Source organism: Lonchura striata, chromosome Z, assembly GCF_050655825.1.
Source record: "Lonchura striata isolate lonStrDom1 chromosome Z, ASM5065582v1, whole genome shotgun sequence".
NCBI lineage: Eukaryota > Metazoa > Chordata > Aves > Passeriformes > Estrildidae > Lonchura > Lonchura striata.
The window spans coordinates 3,870,716-3,897,461 of record NC_140740.1 but is presented as its reverse complement, the minus strand read 5'-3'; the positions used below and the strand labels follow the sequence as shown (position 1 = coordinate 3,897,461).

At 51.0% G+C, this 26,746-nt stretch overlaps 3 protein-coding genes across 14 annotated transcripts; 1 reads left to right on the top strand and 2 right to left on the bottom strand.

Annotated features, from left to right (window-relative positions):
- Positions 1–1,032: 1,032 nt before the first annotated feature.
- Positions 1,033–4,603, bottom strand: LOC146763576 (uncharacterized). The gene is made up of 3 exons (XM_085568050.1): positions 4,466–4,603; positions 3,958–4,060; positions 1,033–2,379 (listed from the first exon to the last, which is right to left on the bottom strand). The coding sequence occupies exons 1-3, from the start codon at positions 4,601–4,603 to the stop codon at positions 2,195–2,197; spliced, it is 426 nt and encodes a 141-aa protein (XP_085424176.1). The 3' UTR covers positions 1,033–2,194.
- On the bottom strand, positions 1,033–20,191 carry LOC146763575 (uncharacterized). 10 transcript variants are annotated; one of them, XM_085568045.1, is made up of 9 exons: positions 19,974–20,118; positions 10,811–12,927; positions 10,122–10,534; positions 9,520–9,634; positions 7,836–7,931; positions 6,574–6,761; positions 6,349–6,486; positions 5,747–5,861; positions 1,033–5,565 (listed from the first exon to the last, which is right to left on the bottom strand). In XM_085568045.1, the coding sequence occupies exons 2-9, from the start codon at positions 11,174–11,176 to the stop codon at positions 5,278–5,280; spliced, it is 1,719 nt and encodes a 572-aa protein (XP_085424171.1). In that variant the 5' UTR covers positions 11,177–12,927; positions 19,974–20,118; the 3' UTR covers positions 1,033–5,277. The 10 variants fall into 10 exon arrangements, with proteins under 10 accessions (XP_085424171.1, XP_085424172.1, XP_085424168.1 ...); XM_085568046.1 differs by having other exon boundaries at positions 6,349–6,761; positions 10,122–10,259; positions 10,347–10,534; XM_085568042.1 differs by having other exon boundaries at positions 6,349–6,761; positions 10,811–11,467; positions 11,652–12,927.
- Positions 20,192–20,293: 102 nt separating this feature from the next.
- On the top strand, positions 20,294–24,316 carry LOC146763574 (uncharacterized). Of its 3 annotated transcripts, XR_014951189.1 has the most exons (5): positions 20,294–20,752; positions 21,004–21,191; positions 21,339–21,463; positions 22,065–22,145; positions 22,503–24,316. XR_014951189.1 is itself a non-coding variant. In XM_085566451.1 (4 exons), coding segments are annotated over exons 1-4 (378 nt in total). In that variant the 5' UTR covers positions 20,295–20,688; the 3' UTR covers positions 22,066–24,316. The 3 variants fall into 3 exon arrangements, 1 of the variants encoding a protein (XP_085422577.1); XM_085566451.1 differs by having other exon boundaries at positions 20,295–20,752; positions 22,065–24,316; XR_014951190.1 differs by lacking the exon at positions 21,004–21,191 and having other exon boundaries at positions 20,311–20,752; positions 22,065–24,316.
- Positions 24,317–26,746: the final 2,430 nt, after the last annotated feature.

Sequence of the window (26,746 nt, the reverse complement as noted above, 5' to 3'; positions counted from 1 at the left end):
GCAATTAAGATACAAAATCACTGGAATCAGCTCTTAAACAATCAGATCATGAAAATCACTTGTCATAAGAAAATTGTGATGAGAAAAAATGGTTGCAATACTAGTTTGTGTTGTTCTAGCAGAAACGAAACAGAGTGCATCTCCATCCATGTTTCAGCTGTGTCAAAAGGAAATGTAAGTATTTAGGCTGTATTCTGGGGAAGGGGCAATAAATTATAACAAAGAGAGGCCATAATTAAGCTCCCATGTCTGATCACAAAAAGTAGGCATGACGTTTTCTCAGAGCTGTGGCATCTGACATCCACAGATTCCTTGGTTAGGGAATTTGAATAAGTCTTTGACTGAGACAACTGAGAACTTTGAGAATAGCTAGTAGAGAGGTAATGCAGAAATTAGGACCTCAAAAGACAACTATATACAGTCACAGCAGGAGCACCAGCTCGTTTTAACTCAGTGGCAACAGCAGGAGGAACCCAAAGTTCTAATGCCACAACAAACACATTGATATCACATCTTAACACCTTTGATCCAAAAATCTAATAGCAGTATCCGATGATGGAGAAAAACACCACCAGTGTAAGCAAATGATACATATTTCATGGTAAATCAGAATACCAATTCTGACAAGAATATTTAGTCACTCTAGCTAGATGGTTTCATGATAAATCCTATGGAGGGACGCAGGCAATATTTATACAAGTACAAAAAATATGGCCAGCTCCAGGAATGTATGCCACCACAAAAGAGAATCACAAATGGCTGCCAGACTTGACTTGAGTATTCAAGTGCTGATAGTTAGGAGGGTGACCATGGACTGATTTCCACTTTCAGGAACTGCAAAGAGACCCTGCAGGCATGCCACCTGTGGCTGGGTGGTAGTAGACCAGCTGTCAGGCTGGGCAGAGGCCTTTTTTTCCAACAAAAAAGTCTTAGGAAGAATAATAGAAGCCTTCTTAAAGAAATCAGTGCTCATTTTATAGCAAATATCATTCCAAAGTTTTCCAGATAGAAAATTTCTACAAAGGTTTTGAGTATTAGAAAGCAGGCATTCTTTATTGAAGCATGCTGGTCACTCAAAGGACCCTTCCTCTAATTAATTGCCCCGAGTGTTGGGTAAGCAGAGGTTTTATCATACACACTGATGTACAGTTAGCTAGCCCCACATACTTGATGTATATGTTTTACTTTATTTTACATTGTGACACCCCTTGTCAGAACTCCTTATATGTTCTTTGGGGGTCTTCTTCCATGGTCTTCAACATCTGGTGTCCTTTTTAGGTGGCTGCTCCTCAACCTCCGCTTTTGAGTAAGCGCAATATTGTTTGTAACTCCTGCTTTGTCAGCCTTGCAGAGCTTAGCTGGCATCCTGCTTGTGTCTTGAATGACTTAAGTTACATCCCATTTTTATTTCTCCAAGGCCATGCTGTTCTGTTCTACTGTCCTTATCAAATACAATCAATCAGCTTGCTAATAATATCAAGGTCATGTACACATTCAAGCCTCGTATTAACCTTTTATTTAAAGAGTTGGCCTCAATGATCTTTGTAGGTCCCTTCAGAATATTCTCCGTGTGAACTTACATCAGTTAAGCCCCGTTTGATGGTGAAGAATGCTTGACTCATTATGATAACATGTAGAGAACTTTCAGTCTCTCGATCAGTAACTGAATTTTGAGGATCCTTTGTGGTTTCATATCAATAAATATTTTTGTCCTATGACATTCTTTTTCACCTTCATACTGTTAAGTTTGTTACTTGTTATAATGCTGGATGTAAGAGCAGCGGTTAAATGCATTGAAATGTTTTTGTTTCCCTCTTACTATATTAGCAGGTATGCTCAATTAAAACACGGGTGGGAGTGTTAAGATATATAGTCAATGTGTATAGTCAATAGCTCAGTGTGCAGCTGCAGTGCCAGCTGCACAGGAAACCAAGGCAGGGATCCAAGGAAAGTGATTTTGAATTAGTGCCTTTTTATTTTGCATTTTAATCATTTCCTTAAAAGGGGAATAGTTTCCTTAAAAGGGGTGAAGAAAAGTGATCTAAAAGGAAAGCTGTCCTGTGAGTTGGAGAAAAGTGATCTAAGAGGAAAGCTGTCCTGTGAGGCCAGAAGCCACTGAATATTTCCATTCAGATAACCCTGAGAGTTCTTGGGATCAGTAGTGCGGGGACCTCCAGCTTTGTAACCCAACACTCTACTGGAGAGAAGACCAGTGATTTTCCAAGAGAGAAGCTCCTTTCCTCCATGCCTCACGGAGTTGGTTTTGCAACAGCCTGAATCTGGAGCAAGGATTTCTCTCTGCAGGCCTTAGAAAGTGCCGGGTTCGAGTTACAAGGTTCCAGATGGAGGAGCTAAAGTAATTTGTCATATCTTGGTGGGCTGGAACAGAGACAATTCACAGAATTCACAGAATGACTAGGTTGGAAGAGACCTTCAAGACTGTTGAATCCAACCCATGCCCTAACACCTCAGCTAAACCATGGCCTCGAGTGTCATATCCAATAATTTTTTAAACACAACCAGGGATGGTGACTCCACCACCTCCCCGGGCAGGCCGTTCCAGTACTTTATCACTCTCTCCATGAAATCTTTTTCCTAATATCCAACCTTGATGCAGCCTGAGACTATGTCCTCTGGTTCTCTCAGTTGCTGCCTGTAGAAAAAGCCCAACCTCCACTTGACTATGACCACCTTTCAGAAGTTGTAGAGAGTGATAAGGTCACCTCTGAGGCTGCTTGTCTCCAGGCTAAACACCTCCAGCTCCTTCAGTTGTTCGGGGCTTGTGTTCCAAGCCCCTCACCAGCCTTGCTGCCCTCCTCTGGACCCACTCAAGCATCTCAACGTCCTTCCTAAACTGAGGGGCCCAGAACTGGACACAGCACTCAAGGTGCAGCCTCACCAGTGCTGAGTATAACGGAAGGATAACATCCCTGCTCCTGATGGCCACGCTATTCCTGACAGAGGCCAGGATGCTGTTGGCTTTCTTGGCCACCAGGGCACACTGCTGCCTTATGCTCAGACGGCTGCCAGTACCCCCAGGTCGTTTTCCTCCTGGACACTGTCCAGCTACACTGTCCCCAGTCTATAACATTGCAGGGGTTATTGTGGCCAAAATGCAGGACTTGGCACTTGGATTTATTAAACTTCATCCTACTGGACTCTGCCCATCCATTCAACCATTCCAGGTCTCTCTGCAGAGCCCTCCTACCTTCCAACAGATCAACACACTATCCCAGCTTTGTGTCATCCACAAAATTACTCAATACCCTCATCTGTGTCATCAATAAAGATATTGGACAGAACTGGCCCCAGCACAGACTCCTGAGGCACAGCACTGAAGACTGGCCACCAGCCGGATGCAGCACCGTTCACCAAGGTCACAGGGTCAGAGCCCAGACCTTTGGGGACCCCAGGAATCTCTCTTGTCATGGCAGCCCCACTCTGTCCCACCCCACACAATCCCACATCTTCCCATGCTCAAGAAAGAGGATAAGCCCAAGTAAGGTGCTTGCCATGAATACTTCATGCTTAAATCTCTGTCTGCTCTGCCCACACCAACCCTCTTGTGGACAGAGCAGAGCCCTGCCCAGGATCTTTTATGCATTCACAGCTGTCCCTTCTGACATCCCACTGTTCCCATTGATCCTCACAGGTGAAGTGGAGCAATTCCTGCTGCCTGCTCAAGTGGCAGCTGCTGAGCACTAGGGATACCAAGCCTGTCATCACCCTAGTGGCACAGCTCCCGAGCACCAGTGCTGCCAGCCGGGCCACACGTCCTCCTCCCCTTGGCAGGGCTGAGCCATATATATATATAAATTACAAGTGCAAGGGTGGCAGAGGGTGGCAGGGAGTCCTAAGGCATAGTCAGGGTACCACAGCCATTGGGCTGAGTCCTGCTGCTGGGGCTTGGACCAAGGTACAGTAGGGCAGGGAGGGACCCTGAGGGTTTTGGCTCACCAAGGAGCCTGACGGCTGCCTCTCGCACGGACTTCTGTGGGCTCTGCAGGTACATCACGGACTGGCGCAGGTACCCATCTGCTCTGTCTCTGTCCTCTTGCAGCTGAAGAGAGCACAAGGGGACAGAGGGAAGGGTTGACACTGATTCTTCCCCTTGGACAGGCAGCCCCTGCATCCAGAACTGGCATCCCTGCATGGATGCTCCTGATGGCCAGCCAACAGCTGGGTTGGAGGGAGCATAGAGATGGTTACTCCACAGGGAGCCTCAGTGCTGTCCTGATGCCAGAGCACAGCTGGGCTTGGGCTCTCTTGGCAGCCTGGCTCAGGGAAGCACAGGAGCCTGGAGAAGAGCCTGCTGGGCCACACACCAGAGGGAGTAGTGTGTGGGGAGCAGGCTGTCGGTGATGAGTGCAGCAGTAGGCAGGGGCCACAGCTGCCAGCCCCTCACAGAGGGTATTGTGGGCAGAGGGCTTGTTCAGACAGTCTGGGGCTTTGAAGCCACCCTTACCAGGCTCTCACCAAACGTCCACAGCTTATGTGTCTCCAGGAGCTGCACAAGATTCCACTTCTTCAGGAATATCGTTGCTTGAATCAGGGTTTCCCAAGAGGCCTGCAGAGCAGCAGAGACTGGGAGATGGCACAGCATCCCAGGGCACAGGCCCAGACAAAGGCCAGAAGGAGGCCGGAGTGCTGCGGTCTTTGAGACATTAGAGCAGAAGGCAGCTGAACCCGCTCACAGGGGACACTAGTAGCTCGGTGTCCTCACCTCTGCCACAAACTGGTTCTCATCATACATGTGGTAGAAGAGTGGGAGCAGGCTCTGGTGCACGCAGTCCTGCAGGGGCCATTCTCCTTCTTCTTCTACTAACCCAATCACTGCTTGAAAGAGGTGAATGGAGGCCAGCTGCACATGGCTGTCATCCTAGTGAAGAGAGCAAGAACCTCAGCACTGCCTATTCTAGGCCTAACTGGGCATGGAACTGAAGATCCACAGGGGAACAATTTCCTGGCAGCATCTCAAGCTGGGGGGAAAAAAGAGGTCAGTACAGAGCTTTACATTGTCAAAGAGTGGCCGGAATGCCTCAGCCAAATGCAGAGCGAGGGGACTGGCAATTGGAACATTTCTGTTCAGGAGCATCTCACTGAGCACAGAGAGTGTCATCCACACCACCTCCCTGTCTTCATCCTTCAGCACTTCTGTGAGGCTTTCACTCAGGCTTTGCATGCTTTCAGCCTGTGTGGAACACAATGTAATGTTGTGAAGTCATGAAAAGCTGCATTGCCAAAACCGCTCCAGCAGCTTGATCCCATATTGATGCCTCAGAGCCCAGAAGCCAAAGGCTTTGGCCAGGCAAATGGGGAGTCAGGAGAGCTGGAAGAAGCTGGCCTTCTTCTGAAGTCCATCCAAGTGCAAGCTACTGTGTTACTCAGCTCCAGACTGCCTGCACAGCTGGGCAGCATGCTTCTCACCATAGAGGGTCTCTTGCAGAGGAAGGTAAGGCATCTGAGCACCAGGAGACGCAACGCTCTGCAGTCCTTGAGAAGGTAGATTTGGACAAGTGGGAGGATGCGTTCATCCCAGTTCCGTAACTTAAGGCAAGGCAGGACCTGAAAGACATACAGCAGTGACAGTGTCATAAGTGTCACCCCAGCAGCAAGGGACAAAGGGTACAGAGCAGAGCCCACCTCTGCCCCTCCTTCACTGACTGGACTCCCCTGCATCTGCATCTCCAAGAGGGCAGAGTGGTGGGACACAGCTTGGCAAGGCAGTGCTTGCCATCAGGCTCACCTCAACAAGGAAGGCCATGGCAGCCACCTCCCAGCGTGCCTCCTCTCTGCGGAGCAGCCTGAACAGGTAGCGTGCAATGCGGCAACACAAAGGCTGTGAGATCCTGAGCATTGCTCTGCCAGGGGAAAAAAGACACTGTTGACTCTGAGCGGGGTAGGAGGGTAGGCAGAACTCTCCTGGGACTGACTCACAGAAGCCTCTTCTTCCACCACTAGCTCTTACAAGGAGGAAGGTGGAGCTGAACACCAGCAGGCTCATTTCAGGAACAAAGAGGCTGGAAAACCACCCTTTCTGCCTACGGGGCAGTCCTGTCCCCCAGGCTGTCAGTGGCCCTCAATGCGACCGCCCTGTTCCCAGCAGGCTGTCCTCAGTGAGGCTGCCCACAGACAGAGCTCCTGCCCTGTGCCATCAGCACTGAGACCCTGGCACTCCTCAGGGAAAGAGATGCTGGGTTCTGGCTCCTCCAGTGCACCCTGACCTTCAAGGCTTTGTCACTCTGCTGCACCATCCCTCAGTGACAAGTCCCTCTCACCCATGATCACAGGGATGCTGTGGTCACTGTGGAGAAATAACAGCTGGGGCAGGGAGAATGGGGCTCTCACCTGGCCAGAAGACCCACTGTATGGTGGTGGGTATCAGTGCTGAGGAGTGTGTCCCAGCCACACTCACGTTCAACTTCAGACACCACATCCTCATACTTAAGCTCACAGAGCAGTGCTTTCATGGTCATCAATGCAAATCTGCGTGCAGAGCAAAGCCCAGCTGATGCCAGGAATCCTGGACCCAGCTCCAAGGGCACTGTGGAGATGGGAGAACATGTGGAGCACCTGTTGGGATTCTTGGGCAGGAAGTGCTTGTACTGGCATTGCCTCCAGAAGGCATTGACTTTCACTGGCATCCGCTCTGTGCTGGAGAAAACTTGGAAGAGCAGGACCACAAAGAGGCGGGGAAAATACAGAATCAACATCTCTGGGCACTCGGGCAGGTGAATGATCTCCCACAGTGCTCTGGTTGCCTGCAAAAACCAAAACAGCCAGAGACCATGCTCAACACCAAGACATCTCCGTGGCAGAGTCCAGGCATGGGAGAATGAAGCTCAGGCCTTGCCCTGTGCCAGGGCAGATGCAGGGGGAGCAGCATCTGCCCTGGCTGCCTCTGCAACTGCCATGAACCCAGGTTTCTAGAACACCATGTGAGGCACGGGATGCAATGGTGGATGGGGGACTAAGGATGGACAGATGCCATAGAGACAGCCCTTGAGGATGTGCTTGGGTCTAGTCCAGAAACTCACGGCCAGAGGAAAGACATCTGAGTCGTCCTTATCAGAGGTGGATGTGCTGTGCAGCGGCCAGTCCTCCAGCACACAGAGGAGCTCTGGCAGCACCTTCTCTGCAGTTCTATGTGAGGAGATAATTGCCCTCCACATGGTCACAGCAACTCTGCAGGACCAGAACCCTGTGTCACTGGGGTTTTGGCCGCAACACCGCAGCCTGGCCAGCTGCAGGGTCCCCAGCTGCTCAGCAGCTCTGTCCCTGCCCTCTGCCCGTCTCCAGCTGCACCCAGCCACACTGCCACTGTGAGTAGCAGACAGCCAAGTGATGGTGCCTTGCAGGACAGGAAAGGAGCACGGCAGCAGGCTCTTGGGCTGACGTGCCATGACTGGGAAATAATGGCATCAGAGGGGCTTCTGAAAATTTCCCTCTTTCTGCCACCACATGTGAGGCTGTGTCTACATGTTGATGGGGTCTCAGGCTGATGAATCTTTGAGCCCTCCGGGCCAGTGGGCCTCGTACCTGTCACACGATGGGGCACACCGCAGGAGGGTCACCACCACATCATGTGGCTGTGCAAGGGCCATCTCCTGAAGGGTCTTATCTAGCCTGGACTCAGCAGCCACATCATTAATGAATGAGAGCCACTGGTAACTGTCCCTCACAATGGTCGGCACCTGGAGGAGATACGTGAAGAATTGGATTGCCACTAGAGAGCCATTTCCCAGCTTACCTGAAGAATGTTTTCCTTTGCATTTCACTGTGCTGGACATAAAAAGCATTGACAAGGCTGTCTGGCTCTTTGTGTCCATCCTTACCAGGCTCTTTTCACCTCTCCATTTCATTTCCAACAGGTTCTTGAACTTCCTTTCTTGCAGGAATGTGTTAACTTGAAGCAGAGCTCCCCAGGAGGCCTGTAGAGCAGTAGATATCAGGAGATTTAACCACTGCTGAGACTACAGAACCTGTATCTCCTGCACCTGGACAAGGCTCAGGGCCTTTCCTGGTCCTTAGTGGGAAGATGCAGCAACTGAGAAAGCAAATTCAAGAGCCTGGGCAGAGTGATGGGTCAGCTCCCATCCCAGGCACCTAGTACTGCCAGGACAGCAGACAAGATGTAACCCAGAACTGCTGCTCTTTAGCTAAGAGGAGGAGGATGCCGTGGCCACTGGCTCCACCAGGCATCTGCACAAGAGGCAGCCAAGTCATGTCCAAATTGGACACCATTTCAGAATTCTAACCTCAGCCACAAACTGATTCCTGTCATGCAAGTGGCGGAACAGTGGGAACAGGCTCTGGCGTACAATTCTTTCTAGGGGCTTTTTCCCCTCTTCCTCTACCAACTTCATCAGTGCTTGAAAGAGGTGAATGGAGAGCAGCTGCACATGGATCATATCCTAGTTAAAGGGAAGAGAGCAAGAACCTCAGAACTCACTGCTCCACGCCAACTGGGTGTGGAACTGAAAATCCACAAGGGACAGTTTCCTGGCAGCACCCAGCACCTGCGGTGGGGGGCACAGAGCCTTACATTGTCAATGAGTGGCCGGAGTGCCTCAACCAGCTGCAGAGCGAGGGAACTGGCAATTGGCACATCTCTGTTCAGGGCCATCTCACTGAGCACAGAGAGAGTCATCTCCCTCACCTCCCCATCTTCATCCTTCAGCACCTCTGTGAGGCTTTCAGTCAGGGCCCACATTGTGTTAGCCTGCGTGGAACACAATATAATGCTGTGAAGCCATGAAAGGCTGCACTGCCAAACGCTCCAGCAGTTCAATGCCTTGCTGATGCCTCAGAGCCCAGAAGCCAAAGGCCTGGTCTGATGGACTCTGGTAGGTGAATGGCAAGTCAGCAGAGCTGGAAGAAGCTGCACATCTTCTGAAGCCCTTCCAAGTGCAAGCTACTGTGTTACTCAACCCCACACTGGCTGGCTGCCTGCCTACTTCTTACCATAGAGGGCCTCCTGCAGAGTACCATGAGGCATCTAAGCACCAGGAGACGCATAACTGTGCACTGCCTCAATAGGTAGATTGGGAAAAGCTGAAGGATGCATTCACCACATTGCTTTACATTAAGGCAAGGCAGGATCTGAAACACAAATCAGTGACAGGGATGCACAGCTGATACAAACCTATCACTGCACAGGGCTAGCTATGGGCAAGAGAAGGACATACGCAATATCAAAGGCACCAGAGCCCAAAGGAAGTAAAAACTGCAGAGCACCCTGCACTTCCATTGCCCTGAACAGGATGCTCACTCGCTCCACTCTCTCCATCAGTCCTTGGCCCAATATCTTGGACTTGACAAGGCATGATGAGGTTTGGAGGAGCTGTCACTAGAATAGCACAAACTATTGGTGTCACCCCAGCAGCAAGGGACAAAGGGTACAGAGCAGAGCCCACCTCTGCCCCTCCTTCACTGACTGGACTCCCCTGCATCTGCATCTCCAAGAGGGCAGAGTGGTGGGACACAGCTTGGCAAGGCAGTGCTTGCCATCAGGCTCACCTCAACAAGGAAGGCCATGGCAGCCACCTCCCAGCGTGCCTCCTCTCTGCGGAGCAGCCTGAACAGGTAGCGTGCAATGCGGCAACACAAAGGCTGTGAGATCCTGAGCATTGCTCTGCCAGGGGAAAAAAGACACTGTTGACTCTGAGCGGGGTAGGAGGGTAGGCAGAACTCTCCTGGGACTGACTCACAGAAGCCTCTTCTTCCACCACTAGCTCTTACAAGGAGGAAGGTGGAGCTGAACACCAGCAGGCTCATTTCAGGAACAAAGAGGCTGGAAAACCACCCTTTCTGCCTACGGGGCAGTCCTGTCCCCCAGGCTGTCAGTGGCCCTCAATGCGACCGCCCTGTTCCCAGCAGGCTGTCCTCAGTGAGGCTGCCCACAGACAGAGCTCCTGCCCTGTGCCATCAGCACTGAGACCCTGGCACTCCTCAGGGAAAGAGATGCTGGGTTCTGGCTCCTCCAGTGCACCCTGACCTTCAAGGCTTTGTCACTCTGCTGCACCATCCCTCAGTGACAAGTCCCTCTCACCCATGATCACAGGGATGCTGTGGTCACTGTGGAGAAATAACAGCTGGAGCAGGGAGAATGGGGCTCTCACCTGGCCAGAAGACCCACTGTATGGTGGTGGGTATCAGTGCTGAGGAGTGTGTCCCAGCCACACTCACGTTCAACTTCAGACACCACATCCTCATACTTAAGCTCACAGAGCAGTGCTTTCATGGTCATCAATGCAAATCTGCGTGCAGAGCAAAGCCCAGCTGATGCCAGGAATCCTAGACCCAGCTCCAAGGGCACTGTGGAGATGGGAGAACATGTGGAGCACCTGTTGGGATTCTTGGGCAGGAAGTGCTTGTACTGGCATTGCCTCCAGAAGGCATTGACTTTCACTGGCATCCGCTCTGTGCTGGAGAAAACTTGGAAGAGCAGGACCACAAAGAGGCGGGGAAAATACAGAATCAACATCTCTGGGCACTCGGGCAGGTGAATGATCTCCCACAGTGCTCTGGTTGCCTGCAAAAACCAAAACAGCCAGAGACCATGCTCAACACCAAGACATCTCCGTGGCAGAGTCCAGGCATGGGAGAATGAAGCTCAGGCCTTGCCCTGTGCCAGGGCAGATGCAGGGGGAGCAGCATCTGCCCTGGCTGCCTCTGCAACTGCCATGAACCCAGGTTTCTAGAACACCATGTGAGGCACGGGATGCAATGGTGGATGGGGGACTAAGGATGGACAGATGCCATAGAGACAGCCCTTGAGGATGTGCTTGGGTCTAGTCCAGAAACTCACGGCCAGAGGAAAGACATCTGAGTCGTCCTTATCAGAGGTGGATGTGCTGTGCAGCGGCCAGTCCTCCAGCACACAGAGGAGCTCTGGCAGCACCTTCTCTGCAGTTCTATGTGAGGAGATAATTGCCCTCCACATGGTCACAGCAACTCTGCAGGACCAGAACCCTGTGTCACTGGGGTTTTGGCCGCAACACCGCAGCCTGGCCAGCTGCAGGGTCCCCAGCGGCTCAGCAGCTCTGTCCCTGCCCTCTGCCCATCTCCAGCTGCACCCAGCCACACTGCCACTGTGAGTAGCAGGCAGCCAAGTGATGGTGCCTTGCAGGACAGGAAAGGAGCACGGAAGCAGGCTCTTGGGCTGACGTGCCATGACTGGGAAATAATGGCATCAGAGGGGCTTCTGAAAATTTCCCTCTTTCTGCCACCACATGTGAGGCTGTGTCTACATGTTGATGGGGTCTCAGGCTGATGAATCTTTGAGCCCTCCAGGCCAGTGGGCCTCGTACCTGTCACATGATGGGGCACACCGCAGGAGGGTCACCACCACATCATGTGGCTGTGCAAGGGCCATCTCCTGCAGGTTCTCATCCGGACTGTAGTCAGTAGATACATCCTTGATGAATGAGAGATTTTGGTAAATGTCCCTCACAATGGTCGGCACCTGAAGGAGATATGTGATGGAATTGGATTGCCACTAGAGAGAGCCATTTGCACAGCTTACCCCCAAGCAGTACTTCATTTTCTAGCACACTTGCTGCCCTAAAAATCCATTGGGTGCTCAGCAGACACAGCTTGAGAATGTACACATTTGCTCATTGGCCAAATCCTTTCTGTAGACAACTTACTTTCTTCATTCTGGAGGTGCCACTTCCCATGATCACATCCAGCATGGCACTGTCTTCTGCTTTATAGGAGTCAGCATTTGCCATGTCTTCAGGGGCCATGCTGTTCTTGTCTTCAGGATCAGTAGGCTTATTGATGTTCAAAATATCTTAAGACAGAAGAAATATAGATGGAAAATCTAGTGCTCTGCAGCAGTGCTTGGCTGAGCTGCAACAGCATGTTCCGCCCAGGCAGGGAAATCTGCAAGTACCTGTGCATTTCTGTGGAAGTAGCAATGGTTGTGTTTCTTCTTTTCTGGCAGTTTCTCAACTGGATTTGGCAAAAAGCAAGCACAGTCAGTGAGGGAGTGCAGGGGAGGCTGGAGAACACTGCTGAGCCCTGCACTCCCCAGCAAGGACCAGCTCACAGAAAACAGCTTGTGGGGTCACCAATCCCTGTGTCTCTGGCTGCAGCCTGGGGCTGAGGGTGCCTGGTGGATAGAGCAGGGCTACTGTGGGAATCAGCCCCTCCCCTTTTCCCCTCCTTCCCTGGGGATGTCCACAGTGCATGGGATGGCCCAGCTCAGCCACTTACCTGCCTGCAGCAGCTGGACTCCCTCCACTTCTTAAGGCTGCTGTTCTAGAGCAGCCCCAGGGCTTTTATCATCATCCTCCTTCTCCTCCCCCTCATGCCCTTCCCTCCCCTTCACAGAGATCTATCTGGGCATGCTTGGGGTTTTCTTCACTGGGAGTTCTTGCCTTTTGATCCTGATGGAGCTTGGGCTTTGAGGACTTCATTCACAGGGATGGGAGATGCCTTGGAAAGGATGACAGAGCTCAGCAAGACATGAGAGACATGAGGTAGCTATGCAGGGCCTCCTTGCAGCCTCGCTCTGTTCCTTCCTGTCCTCTCGTGCACTCTAGGGTTATGTGGGTGGATGCTTTGATGCCAGAGATGGGTCACAAAGTGTCCATATGTCAGTGGTGATGGGTCACAAAGAAGCCCATGACGATGACATCCAATTGGCAGTGCCTATGTCACAGTGAATCACACAGGGGTCCATGGCATGTGCCATCCAATTGACAGTGCCCATATCATGGTGGGTGGTTGCCATGTTTATTGATGGAGAGATCATGTTCATACAGTAGAACTATTGCCATGTGTTGCTTTGAGGATGTCTCCACCAATGCTCTTTACCCGGGTTTTTTGTCTGATCCTTTCTCACCCCCTGTGTCTTCATCCTCTAGGGTTCTTTTGTTTGTCCCAGTGGGTCAGACTGCAACTTCACAGCCTCTCATCCTACAGCCCAAAGAGAGAGGGAAACAAAACACACCACATCAAAGTCACCTTGCTTGTTCACAATAAAAGGACAGTACAAGCAAAACCCAGAAGACTTTTTACTTCAGCAAGGCATCAACACTGGTGCCAATGCCAAGAGTGTGGATAGGGGGTGCCTCTGCCACACTCTACCCCAGAACCACAGTCATGATCTGTTGCATTCCAAGACACAGAAGAGGATGCTGAGGCAGGGACACCTTGGGAATAAACACCCCTTTAAGTTAGGATGACACAAAGAGTTGCTCTGCCACAGTTCCCTGCTGTTATATGTTAATAATCCAAGTTATCCCTTGTCATCCCTTTCCTCCTCCCCCATTCTAGAATGTTCCCTGCTCCTGCCTTCCCTATCGATCCTCATTCCTCACAGCTCCTCCCCTGAATCCCAACTGGCTATTACCCTATAACCCTGCCTCTGTACTGCCTCTATTCTCTTTACTCAATGCTTCACCTCTCTCATCCCTAATCCTGGACCCTTCTTTGTTCTTCGCTCTTTTTCCCTGGTCCACTTCAGTGTGCTGATAATAAAGGCCACTGGAATACCATACAAAGAGCCCCTCTGTGCTTCTTCATCAACCCTCAGATAACAACGTGTGGTGTGAGCGTCTGGTGCGCACTGAGCTATCCTCTTCTCTTAGAGGATGCTCTTGGGAAGGCAGTGGCTTCAGCAGCTCCTGCAGCACCACTGCAATGATCTGACCAGGGTGTTTGGAGTGGTGGTGCCCCCAAAGTTCAAAGCAGATGCAATGTTACTGAGTTGCAATGCCTACTATAGACAATTATTCTTCAAGCACCATTAGAAACGAACAATCGATCGACAATAAGAACAATAAGCATGCAGAAATAACCAACATTGCATTGGACCCCATCTCTACCCCTTCCACCCTGAGCTCCTCCCCTGTGGTGGCACACTGTGGCCACAGAGTGGAGATTTGCTGGCCAGCACACTCCTGGTGGCCAGAGGACACTGACAAGAGCGGCCACCCCCGGATCTCTGCCGAGATCGCCTAGGGTGGTGGTGATTGCTGCGGTGTGGGTGACACAGCAGAGGCACAACACAAGGAGTCCAAGACAAAGGAAAAGGGAAGACTCTTCAGGGGTCTTCTTGCATGAAGGCCAATGGCCTTCTTCACTGTCCTCTGAATAACCTGGCAGGTTGCACATGAACACTGAGCTTGGTGTTATAAACATAAGAATTATGTTCCAGTTTTGGGCTCTCTATTTGGAATTATATCAACTTATTAGTCTTCAAGGGCGTTCTTGCCTATGAAGTTGCCAGGAATTTAATTTGTCTCAGTGATGACTCTGCTCTTGGAGTTTTTCCCAGCTTTGTCCTTCCCCAGGTCATTTGTGTTAAAATATCTCAGTACTCTATCCTGTATCTTATGAACATCCGCGAACATCTGTTTTTTGATGCTAATTACATATCACTTCTATTGCTTTTTAACAAATATTTTCTAAAATATTGATAAAGTTACAATTATTAGCACAAATCATATTCACTTATCACAATTCTATCTGGCTTTGTTTGAAGGTACAGGGTCAAAGCAAACTCCCTTGGCTCCTCCCTGAGCCCTGGCCAAGGAGAGGATGAAACCAGATGTTCCTGCACTAGAAGTTATGGTAGCTTGTTTATTCAACAGTATAAAATCTGGGCCCTCTCACAGCAAAGTTGGCGGCCTCTCCTGAGGGTGGGCAAACCACACAGGAATTCCCAGTTACTGGGAGTGCTTCTCCAATCCTTTGGTGTGACAGGGCATCCCCAGCTGATGTGCGTGTCAGGACAATGGTCAAGCATTAGGGTAACTGGTGATGTATCTTTTGTAGTAATAATCAGGTGCATTGTTTAGCTTCTCATTTTGTACTTCTTTGCTGCTTTGCCCTACAGTAAATTACACTTCTTCCTTAAGTTGCAGGGGGCGTCTTTGGTGCTGACCCTGCCAGCAAGCCATTCCCTTCAGAACTGGACTCGGTGGATCCCTTCCAACACAGAACATTCTGTGGTTCTGTGATCAGTTCTACAAAGTTTGCTCAGAATGAGTTTCAGCTAAAACACTTGAAATTATTTGCTGAACTTAGAGCTGATAGAGAGTTCTTGTTGGTGAATAACGGAGGGAGAAAACAGCTTCATGTGGCTTTTTGGAGCATCGCTCCAATTTTGTGGGTTCCTCCCTCCATTTTGGGATACCACATGTCCTTTTTGGGTATCTCCACCCAGCGATTTTGGCTTCCACTCCTTCCACTTTGGGGTCCCCCTTTAACTTTGTGCACCCCATCCCCATGTCCCACACATGCCCAGCGTCCCCAGTGTGCACTGAATGGCCAGCAAGGGACTGGCGAATGCTGGGACCCACAGTGATGTCAGTCTCCCTTCCTGGTTACACATAGGACTCCTCGGCCCTTTCTGGGGTGTCCTGGAGTGCCAGGGCCATGGTGAGGAAGTGTCTTTGCTGCCATCCTGTGCAGGATCATGCCTGGCCCATTATGGCCTCATGTCCCCGTCTCTCATTGTCCTCTGACATTCCCTGTGTCCCTGCACCCCTCTTAAGAGCAGGACTTTGGTGCCAAGCCCAGCACTCCAAATCCACACATTGCCTCTGTCCCTGTGGTATCCCCACACGTACTTTATGGACAAGAATAGCCCTTAGTTAATCTAAGAACTGGTACCTGGATAACAAGATAATGACCCATCACTCTCACTGGTTTGCCCCCTCCTCCCTACCTTCTTTTAGGTGCTGAGGCAATGAGATAATGCTTGAGCTATGCAGAAAAAAGTAGTTACTTTGTACCCGGGGATGGGAGTGAAGCACTTTCTAGAAATCAGCAAATTTAGGAGAAAAAGCTAACTGCAAAAGGCTAATCGGTGGCTATTTGAGCAGACAATCTTGTAGAGCATGTGCAGAAACAGAGGTAAAAAATCTGAAGCCTGAGGAAGTCTTCTGAGCCTTCATCCAAAACAACCACCAGAGACTGACCTGTAGAAACTGTACATGTGCTACTAGGGCTTACATAATCATGTAATTAGAAAATATGTTGCAATATGAAGGTTAGGAATGTATCATGTTCACATTAAGTTTAAAAAGTTTAAAATCTTTTACTGTACAAAGAATGGACAAGTGAGTTTGTGGTGGACCTATTGCCCTCACTCCTGTGGCGTCTGTGGGAATCCTTAAAATCAGAGAGTTTTTGGGAAAGCTGCAAAAGGCAGGCCTCAGAGGCAGCAGAACTGCGGTTAGAACTAAGCAGGAGCCATAAGATTTGTCAGCAGAAAAGTTATATAATAAGTAGAAACGTAAGCATAAATAGAACAGTGGTCTGTGTATTAACGCTTGGACAGAATAACTCCCTAAGCTACAGAGAAGTATATCTAGCAAAATATTAGGAAGTTCTAAGCTTAATAATGAAGCTCTGTGCATTGTATCCTAAAGCTTACAAGCAGGTATTGTATTCAAAATAAGCAAACATTGTTTTAATAAAAGGTATGTGTGTTTATAGTGGTTGGAAGGAACTACTGTCAATATGCTTTTGCTTTGTGTGATTGGTCAGAAAACTTTTCAAGTAAGCTGTAACAATAAGTTCTTTGTCTTCTGCCAGGGATGTGAGCTGCTGGCATCCTCCCATTGTCATAAGCATGTAATGAGACTGATGCTGGAAAACAAACAGCTCAAGGTGTGTTCCGCAACAGTCCCATCCTGTTTGTGATTTATACACAGACCTCTGGCTGGCAAAAGCATATAGATTTCAATTACATAGATGATAAATTACTACGCATTATTTAATATGATTTATTTTGATTTCATATAGATTTCTATATTTTCATTTCATATAGATCTGATATATTCCTCCAACTTGGGAGATGTTCTGCTGTCCAAAACCTTCTGCCCACACAGCAGTCAGCCCTGAGTCTGTGCATGCACACCCACTCACTGTCCTTGCTCTTCTCAGCATCTCGGGGCTGCTGTGTGCACAGAATTGGGATGAATTTAACCTGACAGACCCACAAGCAGGGTGTCCAGCTTGTCATGAATACTCATGTGGCAGGGCACAACACAGAGCTCTCAAACCGCATTATCACAGGTCCTTTCATTCCTGCTGGCCACTGAGGAACTCCTAAAAGCACCCAAGACACAGAAAAGAGGTGAAAAAAATTGGCATCATGCTACTGCTGGTATCCTCATGGAGGAAAATCTGTTGGGTTTCTTAAGGTTGTAGCTATCCAAAAACTAGGAAAACTGCTCAGCACCAGTAGCCCATTTGGGAATGGTTTTCTTGACTTGGCAATACTGGGGTGTTAACAGTGGATTCTGTCCTTGGTTCAAATCACTAGCTCTCACCTGCAGACAAAAGCACCACCAGCAGCAGAAGCTACACCAGTCAATTTTCTCAAAATGTTGTGTTACATTTGTGGGAGGAAAGGAAAACATGTCTGACGCTGCGGATTAATGACAAGACTCTGAGCAGCAGCTCCAAAGCAAAGGGCAGCAGCTTCTCTCTGGGACACTCCTTGTGCCCCAAGGCAGCCGGGCTGCCCTGGCTGCCCAGGGCCCTGCGCTCCGCGGGCTCTGCAGAGCTGCACAGCGGGGAGGCAGCTTCGGGCACCCCAGCCCTGGGCAGGAGTGGCTTCTTGCTCTGGACAGCTCCCTGTGGGCAATGCAGGGTGCTGGCCTTCTGCTCTTGGCCCTAGCCCAGCCTTGCAGGGCTAATCCTCTTCCCTGTCTCAAATGTCCCCAAGACAGTCTTGTTTGTTTCCAGCCCTGCACAGCACTGATTGCACCACAAAATACTGAAGGACTGAGGGCTGAACAACAGGCCCTGACTGAAGCCTCAACAACAGGACCTGAGCCAAAGCTGCCCTCTAGATGATCTTTCCAGCCAAGCGTTCTACGTATCTGCTCCTTAACCAAAAAGGATTGACGTATACATTCATTGGTGAAACACAGCTTCACCTTCTGGCATTAGGGAACTGGATAAGGCCAATCTGGCCTTGGTTCCTCCTTGTGCCCTGGGCAGGGTTGGGGAGAAAACCAAGAGCAGAATGAAATCAAAGGTCCCCACAGCAGAAACCTTTATGAGAGGTTTCTCTCATAGAAACCTTTATGTTTCCTTCTTTTCCATTTGAAGGATGGAGACCATGGCCTACTCTGTGGTTTTGGAAGGAGCCCTAGGAAACGGCCTGATTTGGGAGGGCAGCAAAGGGAAGTTCCCCAAAAAATAGGAAAAGATTCTCTGGAAGCAACAGATGATGACAACATTTCTGCAGAAAAATAAAACAAAAATAGTTAAGTGAAGCACTTCAAAAAGTGCCCAGACTGAAATTTGTGCCCCAACATGACATCCCCAAAGTCTCTGTGGTGTGTCAGGAAGCTCAGGAATGAACCTGCAAGGCTTGGATAAGCATTGTCGGTGTCTGTCTCCCAGAGCACAAGCAGCTCCCCAACAAGACTTGAAGACTAAAGGACAAAGCTTCCCCCTCCAGCTCTCCACAAGCAGCTCTAGGGAGTCTCTCTCCATTGCAAGACCTCCTTTGTCAGTCTACAGTGACAAGGGTTTGCTCTAGGAGGAGTTTGCATTGGCACTTACCCTAGATGGGGAGGGAAGGAGAGGTGATTCCTGAGGAAAGAAAAATGCAACACCTTCTGGGAAGGTACCAGCATGAGTTCACTACAACTGTAGGCCATTAATTGCTGCCTGGAAACCAGGCAAGAAAACAGAGCTCTATAGTGTGGAGCTCATAGAGCATGTATTTGTTTATTCACCACGAGTTGTGAGGGGGAAAGCTACACCTCAAACTCACTTGCTCATTCTTTGCACAGTAGTACTTTTACACTTTCTTTCTTAGTATTACACATTATACTTTCCTAACCTCCCACTTGTAACATGTTTTCTAATTACACTATTACAAAAGCCCTTGTAGCACACGTGTGGTTTCTGCACAAAATGATTGTCAGCCTCCTGCTGGTCATTTTGGATGAAAGCTCAGAAGGCTTCCTCAGGCTTGAATGTTTTTACCTGTGTTTCTGCACATGCTCTACAACATTGTCTGCTCAAATAGTGGCTAGCTTTTGCAGTTAGCTTGTTCTGCTAAATTTGCTGAATTCTAGAAAGCACCTCATTCCCATCCCCGGGTACAAAGGAACTACTTTCTGCATAGCCACAGCTTTTAGCACAACTCAAGCATTACCTCCTTGCCTCAACACCAAAACGAAGAGAAGTAGGATGGGGCAAGCCAGAGAGGATGATGGGATAACATTATCTTGTTGCCCAGGCATTATAATCCCTTGGGATAAGCAATATCCATCTGTGGGGCAGTAGTATGGTTTTGATGACAAGGCTAACAAAATTGCTGCCCCTTCCTGCTGCTGACTCTAAATCACGAGAAATGTGCTTACTCTGCCAAGACAGGCAGAGATGTTGAGATAAAACCAGCTAGTCTGCTGAAAAGAAGGCCACAGGGATGTTTTCTAATCCCCCCTTTTCATCTTTTCCCCAACCAAGACAGAGCAATGTCCTTTCCCTCTGTAGCCGATGGTGACGCAGGCGCGGGATGCAGCGTGGGGACAGAGCCCTCCGCCGCTCCCGGCGCCCTCGCCAGGGGCTTCCCCTGCCCTGCCCAGCCGTGCCGTGCCGTGCCGTGCCGTGCCGTGCCGAGCCCGGCCAGCCCCGGAGCCGCCCCGCCCGCGCTGTGCCCGCGGCCCCGGCTCTGCCGCGCTCGTCCCCGCCGAGCCCGGCCCGCGCCGGGGGCCCGAGCGCAGCGCCCCCCTCAGGCCGCGCGCCGCCGGCGCAGCCGCGGCCGTTGTGGCGGCACTCGGCGATCGGTGCCATGGCGGAGCTGCCGCTGCCCGCCGGGCTCTGCCCAGCACCTTCCCCGCCGAGCTGTGGCGCCTGGCGAACAGCCCCCGCGTCCGCTCCGTGCGCGGGGACAGCCGGGCCCAGGGGCTGCTCATCGACCGCTCCCTCTTCGAGCGGGAGCTGCTCGGCCCGGGCGACGCCCAGGGGCCGGCCCCGCGCACCTTCAGAGCCACGCGGTTCCGCAGCTTCGTGCGCCAGCTCCACCGCTACGGCTTCCGCAGCGTGCCGGGCCGGGCTGGCTCAGCCGCGCCGGGCGATGCCGGGGCCCGGCTCCACTACAGCAACCCCTGCTTCCGCCGCGACCGCCCCGACCTCCTGCTCCGCATCCGGCGCCGGAGCGCGGCCACCAGGCAGCGGCCGGCGGCGGGGCGGGAGGGCCGCCGGCGCCCGCCCTGCGGCTCCCGGCAGCTCCCCGGGGCGCGGCCGCTGCCGGACGGGCGGGGCGGGCGCGCTCGCTTCCAGCCGCTGCCCACGGAGCGGCCGCCGCTGCCGCCCGGGCGCCCGCCCAGCGGCTTCCTCCTGCTGCACCGGGAGCGGACGCGGCCGGACGGGCGGGAGCTGCGCAGCCCCCGGCCCGGCCGCTTCCAGCAGCCGCCCGGGGAGCGGCCGCTGCTCGCCCGGCGCCCGCCCTGCGGCTTGCACCTGCTGCACCGGGACCGGCCGGTGCCGGCCCGGCGGGAGGGGCCGAGCCGCTTCCAGGAGCTCTATGGGCAGCGGCCGCCGCCCGCCGAGCAGGAGGTGCTCCCGATCCTCCCCTGAGACTTGCTCGGTTTCTGCGGGGAGCCGCTGCTGCCGCTCGGGGGGGCGCAGCCCCGCAGCCGCTTCCAGGACCTCTACGGAGAGCAGCTGCCTCCGGTCGACCAGGAGCTGCTCAGGATGCAGCCCTTCAGCTTCCAGGCTCTCCACAGGGAGCAGCAGCCCCCAGCCTCCGTCCCACGAGGTAGGAAAAGAGCTGTAGCTCCTTGCTTTTCCAAAAGGTCATGAAAAGTGCCTGAACTATTTTTCCACAAGACTCTGTCATTCTTGGCCCAAAATCGTCAAGCCTATTAAGAAGGGGTACCTAGACAGCCAAAAGATTCTCTGCCTGGTTTTCCTGCGTGTTTCCTGTGATGTTTGATCCAAGGCAGCAACAGAGATCTGTGTCCTAGAGCCACATTGTGGAGCCTGACCAATGCGTTTGGATTCTGGCAGCTGCCTCGGGCACTTCAGCCCCCAGTGCTCCACCTGGCAGTGCTGGTTTTGCAGCATCGACAGCCTCCAGCTCAGCACAGAAGGCACTTGGGGAAGAGCAATTGCCACCAGTGGATCTGGGCTTTGCCATAGAACAAATAATTCGGGAGATCAGGAGGTCCGTGTCTGAAAGGTCTCCCTCTGCTCAGGTAGTCCCATTGGAGAGGAATGGAAGAGGCTGGGCTGAGAGATTTTGAACGTTGTTACATGGAGAAGGAGAGTAACTGTACCTTGATGTGATTCCAACGAAATACTGAATGATCTCTAATTTTCTTTTTTTCTACTGTTCTTTCAAGGGGAGTATTAATGTTGCTCCTGAGTCTTCAGGAGGGGAGCCTGTGCAGAGAGCTTCAGCCGAGGAAACTCCATCTGGCACCGAGAGCTGCGGGAACAGTTCTTTCTCCAGAGCCCGAGGAGCCTGGTAAGGACAGAGCCCCCATTGGTTTAGAGAGGTGTGAGACGGCTGCTCTGAGCCTGCCTCTGGCAGGAAGGGAGATGAGAAGAGTTGAGTTCTTGTCTGCAGGGTTGGTGCTCCCCGGTGCCTTTAGTTCAAATCCTGCACAGGCACAAGTTGCCCGAGCCCTGCCCTCCACACTTCTGCAGAGGCTCTGACACCGAGTCCTCTGCTGTGGCAGGGGAGCAGGGAATAAACCTGACCTTGTGGGAGTTGTGTCACCAAGCTGGGTGTCCCAGTTTGGTTCATAACTCAGCCCCCAGAAGCCTTCAGCCATTTCAGTGAGGGCTGTGGTGTCTCTGTCACTGGCACCGTCTCTGTTTCAAGCTCTCGTGGGTGCCATTTGTGCTGTGAGTGCTGAGACTTCATCAGGATACTTAAATACTTTATACTGTGCAGTTTTGAACACTTGGAAGGATCCCTGTTTTTTAAAGAGCAGGCTTCAAATTGCCAAGTGAGAGTCTGCCTTTCAGGCCATCTTTTGAAGTCCCTCATGGACGGACAATTGGTGCTCAGGGGACACTTGGGCAAAGGCCAATATTGACTCCGTGTTTCCTTTGCTTCCCAGATCCAGTGCGATTGACTTCCCCAGGAGGTTTGCCCTATGTGGCTGGAAGAGACAGAGGGAGAGCCTGTGACCGTCGGGCAGGTAGAATTCCTCTGTCTCTCGTTATATTAATAGATGTGTATAGTTATATTTATGTATGTAGTTGTATGTATAGGTTTATATAGTTCTATTTATCTAGGTAGATGGTTAGAGATCTGTATAGATAATTTATTTTTAATTTTAGGTGTATATATTTATATTTTTTGATGTGCAGTTATAGTTATAGATGTCCATAGTTGCATTTATACATGTGTATAATCGCATTTATAGCTGCAATATAATTACATTTCTAGAAAGGCATCTTTATTTTGATATATGTGAGTTTAGTTACATAGATTGGTATCTGTATAGTTATAGTCCTCTTTGTAAGTTCCTCCCCTGCTCTGCCTCCTGCCTCAGCTCTCGCTTTTCCCCTGTGCCCCCTGTGTCCCCTCTCCCTGTGCTGGGTCGGAGCTGGGGCCGGGCCGGGCGGAGCAGCAGTTCCAGCCCGGGTGTCCCTGGAGCGCTGGGAGCTGCCGCTGGCCCCGGGCACTGTCCCCTGAGGAGCTGCTGAAGGACGGTGACACCGAGGGGCCGAGGGGCCGGGGACGCTGAAGGGACGGTGACCCTGAGGAGCTGCTGGGGCTGAGGGTGTGGGGCAGCCGAGGGCGATGGTGGCACTGAGGGGACAGGGAAGTGGCACAGGCCGAGGCCGTGGCGGGTCTAGGGGGACGGGAAGGGTCAGAAGGGCCCGAGGGGTGAGAGGACTGTGAGGGCTGAAGAAACTGAAGGGGGCTGGGGCTTTGCCCGGAGCATGGCGGGGCTGAGGGGATGGAGGGGCCGGCAGGGAGCACAGAGGGCTCCGGGACTGCAGCTCTGCCGGGCCTTGGAAGCAATTCCAGAGCCTCCGCTTTTGCCACAGCTGCACTGAAGAGCTCGAGGACAGCCGGAGGCTGACGGGAGCCAGCAGGGAGAAGCTGCCGGCCAGCAGCAGGAGCAGGGGCCGGGGAGCTGCTGCTGCCAGCCTGGAGAGAGCCCGGGGAGGCCACGGCCCGGGGAGGCAGGGTGGGGCTGCGGGCGGCGGGGCTGAGGCCGCGGGCACTGCCCGGCGGGGCAGGAGCGGGCCCTGCCCGGCCTGGGGCTGCTCAGCGCAGCTGCCCCGGCCGGCACAGGGGCTGTCCTTGGGACAGGCAGCTGTGCCGGCAGGGCCGGGAGCTGTGCCGGCCGTGCCGGGCTGCCGGGGCTGCGGGACGGGCCCGCCGCGGCTGCGCTCACCGCGGCCTGGCCCGCTCGGCTGCTTTTTCCTTCTGGCCCTCCTGGGGAGGCTCTGAGATCTTCTCCTCCCCGATGGAAGTGCAGCTGCTGCCGAGGGAAAGGTCCCCGTACTGACTCGGTGTTCCCTTTGCTTGCCGGCTGTGCCTTCTGCCGTCCCTGTCCAGCAGAGCTGCTCTGCACAGGAGGAAGAGACCGAGGGAGAGGCTTTGGGGATGGGGCAGCTGGGATCCCTCTGCTTGGAATTCTGTTTAGAGATACACGGACCTGCACATAGACAGTGATAATTATGTGGATATTTCCATATGTGTCTTACTATTTGTATGGGTTTATTTCCATTAGTAGTTGGCTTTTAAAAGATATATTGGTATTTGTATAAATATATATGTCTATTTTTTTATATATATTTATCTCTTTCTGGATGTATTTCTTTTTACATATCTAGAGATGTATAGCTGTATATGTCAATTGATGCAGTTGGATGGATATTTAGATTGCCGCAGTTGTCTGTTTACAGATTGTTTTTTTCATGCATCTATTTTTATATATTGTATGTAATATGCAGTATTTAATCTCTATTTACACCTGTATGTGGTGGTGGTTATATATGTATTACTTTCTATTTAACCATGGATGCAGTTGTATAGTTGTATAATTCTATCCATTGAGTTTTAGTACAAGGCTATTTAGGGAGAGTTATTGATATTTTTGTATTCCTAGATGGGCTTTACTCTTGTAGAAATATGTAATAAATTAAGTTGTGAGACAACTAATTAATATTTGCATATAGTGAATTGTTGTAGAGGTTGGAAATAAATTAACTGAAATTGTATTTGTATATTTTTACCTAGATTGTAATAATCTAATAAATTCCTGACTTTAGCCTTAATTAAGATTTGTATAGTTCCGTATTGTCAGTGCGGATGTAGCAATTTGTAATAAATGACGTTTTCCAACTGAAATTGATTCTTGTGCATTTGTCAATCAGCAGTGTGGCTGTAGCAATCTGCAGGAAATGCCATTTGTCAGCTGCACTGGGTGTTTTGGTTTTTGTGCTGCCCAAAGCCATGAGCAGATGGAAATGCTCGAGGATTTTGTCCATGAAAATCTCTGGCCATGCCCAGGACTTGCACTCAGGCTGGGCAAGGGAAGCGCAGATTTTGGATGGCAGCAGAGCCACACGTTGGCTCAGAACTCGCTGCAAAGGCCTGCTGAGGAAACTCCAGGACTCCACTGAGAGTAGAACTCCAAAACTGAGCACCTCCCATGAAATAACAGATTTCACTTTCCCCTTTACTTACCTTGCTCTGTGAGTGGAGACACTCTCTCCTTTTCACTGAGAATGTTTGCCCTTCGTCACCTGACATGAAATCAAAGGTTATGTACTACCATGTGGCACCCTAAATGAAAACAGCCCTGCCCTCGTGACAGTGTTTGCAAAGTCTTCCCTCCTCCTGTCCCCACAGCTCACAAAGGGAACCATCCCCTTCCTGTCCAAACTGTGCCTGAGGTGAGTGAGGGCTCCAGGAGCTCAGGAGGGTGCAAGAGCTCTGCAGGTGGAAGGTTTTGCAAAGCTTCCTGAGCATCAGTAAACTCTGGCTTTGCCAGTCTTCCCCTGGACTATTGTGCTACTCAAGGATGATCTTGGAGGACACTGTGCCTCCAGCTCAAGTAACATTTGTTTTCTTCAAGGCTTGAATAGAGGAAAATGAAAATTGTAATTGTAAATGTGAAATTTGGGGTTTGGTGCAGCTGGGTTTGCTCCATTATTTGCAGTGGAAAGTAGGGTAAAAGCTTTAAATTCCCAGCAGAAGCTGACTACCAGCCCACACAGACCTGAACGAGGCCCAGGTGTGCTTGCTGCACTCTGGTCCAAGGGAAAAGCTGGAACCGAGTCCCCTTTTATTGCAGCTGGAGCCTGTCTGTACTGTTGTCTCCAGGGCTGTCTGTGGTAAGACACGGCAATCCAGCCAGAAACGGTGGATATGAGAGTTCCAACAGCAACCTGCTTCTCCAGAGTGAGGGACGAGGCCAGCCCGAAAGCCTGAAAGGTGTTGTGGGTACTGGAGAAGGCCAGGCTGTCCTTGTGCAGGGATGGCCTTCAAGGGGACCTCACACCTTGAGCTGCTGACAAAGGACAGCTGGTGGCCTTCCACAAAAACTTTCTTTTGTCCAGCTCTTTGAAATGTTCCAGCCAGCAACAATTCCTGCTGCTCACACCAGCCGCTTTCCAAGCAGGAAGAATTTGTGGAAGCAGCCTGACAGCTTAGTGGCAGGAGAATAAAACACTCAGCTGAGTGTTATCCACTCTCTGCCAGAAGCTGCATCCTCAGCCCCTTATCTCTTCCAGTTGTCTCTGACTTGCAAGAAGAAGCAGGAAATCATTGATCCTGGACAAGCAGGAGGAGAGGCAGTGGCTGGTCCCTGGAGGACATGGGAGCAGTGAGAGCCATCCAAAATAGGATCTCTGCTGGGTTGTGGAGATAAGTGACCAGCCACCAATGCTCTGTGTGAGACTGGGGCCATCTGTGTACGTGAGCATGGAAATCTGACCTTGCAAAACAGAGAAAAAGGGGTCCTTGGGTATTTGCAACAGCTTGGAGGGGCTCTGAGTCACCTGCTTCAGTGGAAGGTGTCCCTGCCCATGGCAGAGGGGTTGGATCTAGAGGGTCTTTAAGGTCCCTTCCAAGTCAAACTCCTCTGTGAGTCTAAATTCCAAACCCACAATGACAAAGAGAACACAGCAAACCTGGGTCCCGCTACATTATTGGAGGCTGCCTTAGTCACCTGTGTCACCCGGAGACTGGTTTGTCTCCAAAATGTATCTGGAGACGTTTTCATGGTCCCACAGTATTTAGGTGTGACTTTCCTGGTTCAGGGTCCCAGAAGATGCCAGAAGAGATTATTTGCAAGCAAAGAATTGGTTAAACTGCCTGTGAACCTGATGGGAGAAGTGTACTCATGTTATTGCAGTGTTTACCCTGTACAGGTGATACTTGGTTTCTATTTTGAATATGCAATGTTCTTTCACAATGTTTGTATATGCATAAATACTGGCTTTAAATCCTAATTCCATCTTCACACAAGGATGTATAATCCATCAGGAATATTTCACATGGAGCCATATTAGCTTTGGGCTTGATGGTATGTGTTGTTTAAAGTGTTTGATGGGGAATGGTAGCTCTAACAAGTATCCCTCCTCTTAATTTGGGTCTGTCCTTTATCAGCCCTGTTGCATACCAATCACTTCTTTACAGTAGAGATGAAGTGAAATTCCTTAATACAGATGTTGCAATTGTACAATTCAAGATGATTAAAAGGGAAGTTTTCTGTTATTGTGAAAAGACAATCTAGATAACCTGTTTGCTGTACATCCTGGAAGAAACCTTGCA